At 36.4% G+C, this 3,913-nt stretch overlaps 1 protein-coding gene across 1 annotated transcript; it reads left to right on the top strand.

Annotated features, from left to right (window-relative positions):
• The first annotated feature begins 3,105 nt into the window (after nucleotides 1-3,105).
• LOC127130148 (secreted RxLR effector protein 161-like) lies at nucleotides 3,106-3,687 on the top strand. Its single transcript, XM_051059212.1, has one exon. The coding sequence runs from the start codon at nucleotides 3,106-3,108 to the stop codon at nucleotides 3,685-3,687; it is 582 nt and encodes a 193-aa protein (XP_050915169.1).
• Nucleotides 3,688-3,913: the final 226 nt, after the last annotated feature.

The following is a 3,913-nucleotide window of genomic DNA, read 5'->3' as shown; positions in this document are numbered from 1 at the left end:
TTCTCGTGTTATCAATCTTGTCAACAAGATGAGAGTGTATGGAGAAGATATTCCAAATAGTAAAGTGGTAGAAAAAATTCTGTGTACGATGCCGATGAAGTTTGACCATGTGGTGACTATGATAATTGAGTCCCACGATACAGACACTTTGTCTGTAGCAGAGTTACAGGGAAGTATTGAAAGTCATGTCAACAGAATATTAGAAAAGACCGAGAAAGTGGTAAAAGAAGAAGCTCTCAAAAGTCAGGTAAATTTCAACAACACTTCTGAGTCAAGTCGTACTGTAGAAGAAAGTGGTCAAAATTATTTCAACAATAGAGGAAGAGGAAATTATAAAGGCAGAGGCAGAGGAAATTATGGAGGAAGAGGACGTGGCAATTTTAACCAATGGAGAGACAACAACTTCAATGGTTTCAATCCAGGACATCCACGAAGAGGTGGTCATAGTTTTGGATCTTCATACCGTGGTAGAGGAAGAGGAAACTATAACCAAGAAAGGACAAATTACAGTTGTTATCATTGTGGAAAGTTTGGACACAAAGCAGTTAATTGCAGATACAAACATCAGGCAAATGTGGCAGAGAGTTCGTATCAAAATACAGGTGAGTACTTTGAAAATCTATAAAATTTATTTTTGGCCAGTAATACATTTTTCGAAGAAGAGGATATATGGTATCTAGATACTGGGTGTAATAATCATATGTGTGGAAAAAAGGAATTGTTTTCTTCTCTAAACGAAACGGTAAAATCTACCGTGAAGTTTGGAAACAATTCAAATATTCCGATTTTGGGAAAAGGTCGAATTGCTATCAGGTTGAAAGATGGATCATAAAACTTTATTGGTGATGTTTTTTATGCTCCTGGTCTTCATCACAATCTATTGAGTATGGGACAACTGCCAGAGAAAGGTTACAACATGCAGATTCACAATGGTTTCTGCACGTTGATCGACAAAAGTGGCAGATTTATTACAAAGGTAAGAATGACACCGAACCGCCTATTTCCTTTGAAAATTCAACATGAAAAATTTCCTTGCTTGAGTTCTATAATTCCAAATGATGATTGGTTGTGGCACATGAGATTTGGTCACTTTCATTTTTCTGGTTTGAATTACCTGTCAAGAAAAGAATATGTTTCTGGATTACCTGTTGTGAATATTCCAAATGGAGTATGTGAGACTTGTCAGATTGGAAAGAAGTATAGAAATTCATTTCCAACTGGAGTGTCTTGGCGAGCGAAGAAGTTGCTAGAGATAATTCACTCAGACTTGTGCTCAGTGGAGATACCAACACCAGGTGGTTGTAAGTACTTTATGACTTTTATAGATGATTTCAATAGAAAGACTTGGGTGTATTTCTTGAAACAAAAATCAGAAGCATGTGATGCCTTTAAGACATTCAAGACATTTGTAGAAAAACAAAGTGGTTGTAGAATCAAAGCATTGAGAACAGACAGAGGCCAAGAATACCTCGTTGGTACAAGTTTCTTTGAGCAACATGGGATTGAGCATCAGTTAACAACTAGATACACACCTCAATAGAATGGAGTCGCTGAAAGAAAGAATATAACAATCATGGATATAGTGAGATACATGTTGAAGGCCAAGCATATGCCTAAGGAGTTTTGGGCAGAAGCTGTTGCTACCGCGGTTTATATTTTAAACAGGTGTCCTACAAAGAGTGTCCAAGAAAAGACTCCTGAAGGAGCTTGGAGTGGAAGAAGACCTTCAATCCGACACCTTAGAGTTTTTGGATGTATTGCATATGCTCATGTACCAGATCAACTGAGAAAGAAGTTAGATGACAAAGGAGAAAGATGTATCTTTGTTGGTTATAGTTCAAACTCAAAAGCCTATAAGCTTTACAATCCAGAGACAAAGAAGGTGATTATCAGTCGAGATGTGACTTTTGATGAAGGAGGAATGTGGGATTGGTCCTCAAAGTCACAAAAGGATCCAATAGTGACTTCAAATGACTACGATGAGGATATTGAACATAATCCAACACATGAAGAGGAGATTGAGCATAATCCAACACCTGATAAGCCAGAAACATCCAGCAGATAACAAAGGACGCGTAGATTACCAGCCAGACTGCAAGATTGTATTTTGGGTAATGGTAATGACCCATTTGATGAGGAGATTATCAACTTTGCTTTATTTGCATATTGTGAGCCATTTACTTTTGAAGAAGCACCAGATGATGAAAATTGGATAAAAGCCATGAATGAAGAAATCAATGCAATTGAGAAGAATCAAACATGGGAGCTGACCGAGTTACCAGTAGACAAGAAATCTATAGGATTGAAGTGGGTGTACAAGACAAAGTACAAACCTAGTGGTGAGATTGATCGCTATAAATCAAGGTTGGTGGCAAAAGGATACAAACAAAAACCAGGTACTGATTACTTTGAGGTATTTGCTCCTGTTGCAAGATTAGATACAATTAGAATGCTTATTTCAATATCAGCTCAGAATAATTGGAAAATACATCAAATGGATGTTAAGTCTGCATTTCTTAATGGTAACCTGGAAGAAGAAGTGTATGTTGAGCAGCCTGCAGGATATGTAATCAAAGGAAAGGAAGATAAAGTTTTATATGGTTTGAAGCAGGCGCCAAGAGCTTGGTATAATAAGATTGATTCTTATTTTGTGCAGAATGGTTTTCAGAAATGTCCTCATGAGCACACATTATATATCAAATACATTGATACTGGAGATGTTCTTATTGTGTGCCTATATGTTGATGATTTGATTTTCATTGGAAATAATTCAGAGATGATTACAAAATTCATGGAGGCTATGATTAGACAGTTTGAAATGACTGATATAGGATTAATGTCTTATGTCCTTGGCATTGAAGTCATCCAACAGAATGATGGAATTTTCATTTCCCAAAAGAAGTATGCAAGTGATATTCTGAAAAAGTTCAAGATGGAGCAGTCAAAACCAGTTTACACACCCGTTGAAGAAAAGTTAAAGTTGACAAGAGAAAATGATGGGAAATGGCAGACTCAACTTATTATAAAAGTTTGATCGGAAGCCTGAGATACCTGACTGCGACAATACCAGATATAGTATATGGAGTTGGTTTTCTTAGCAAATTCATGGAAGAGCCACGCGTTAGTCACTTACAAGGAGCGAAGAGGATTCTTAGATATATCAAAGGTACACTGACTGATGGAATTTTTTATGCTAGTAATAATGAAGTGGAACTTGTTGGATACACAGATAGTGATTGGGTTGGAGATATTGAAACAAGAAAAAGCACGTCACGATACGCATTTCATTTGGGCACAGGTGCAATTCCATGGTCTTCAAAGAAACAACCGGTTGTTACACTTTCTACCGCTGAAGCAGAATATATTGCAGCAGCCGGTTGTGCTACTCAAACAATATGGATTAGAAGAATATTAGAAGTGATACATCAGAAGCAGAATAATCCTACAAAGATATATTGTGACAACAAGTCAGCTATTACGCTGAGTAAGAATCTGGTGTTTCATGGACGTTCCAAGCATATTGATATTCAGTTTCACAAGATAAGAGAGTTGATAGCTGAGAAGGAAGTGGTGATCGAGTATTGTCCCGCTGAAGAACAAATTGCAGATATTTTTACAAAACCATTGAAGATTGAGTCATTTTACAAGTTGAAGAAGATGCTTGGAATGATAAATTTGAGAACTTGATTTAAGGGAGGCAATATTGAAATTAAATCAAGTAGTGTGTAGAAGTATTGAGAAAATAGGGCAATTAATATAAATATTAATTATAGAAGAATGTAGAAGGCAATGTGTCTAAAGTTAAATTAAGCTTGTGACTTATAAGTTAAGAAAGGAAACTAGTGGATAATATCACCGCCTAATTATGCTACCTTGCTAAGTTTCTTATCCATTAATTCACAAAGTTTCTTAG

This window comes from Lathyrus oleraceus, chromosome 3 (assembly GCF_024323335.1).
Source record: "Lathyrus oleraceus cultivar Zhongwan6 chromosome 3, CAAS_Psat_ZW6_1.0, whole genome shotgun sequence".
Lineage (NCBI taxonomy): Eukaryota > Viridiplantae > Streptophyta > Magnoliopsida > Fabales > Fabaceae > Lathyrus > Lathyrus oleraceus.
The sequence above is the reverse complement of the archived record's forward strand: the minus strand, read 5'-3'. Positions and strand labels throughout refer to the sequence as shown.

Coding starts and splice junctions, on each gene's coding strand:
- LOC127130148 (XM_051059212.1), top strand. CDS start 3,106: ATGGAAGAGCCACGCGTTAGTCACTTACAAGGAGCGAAGAGGATTCTT.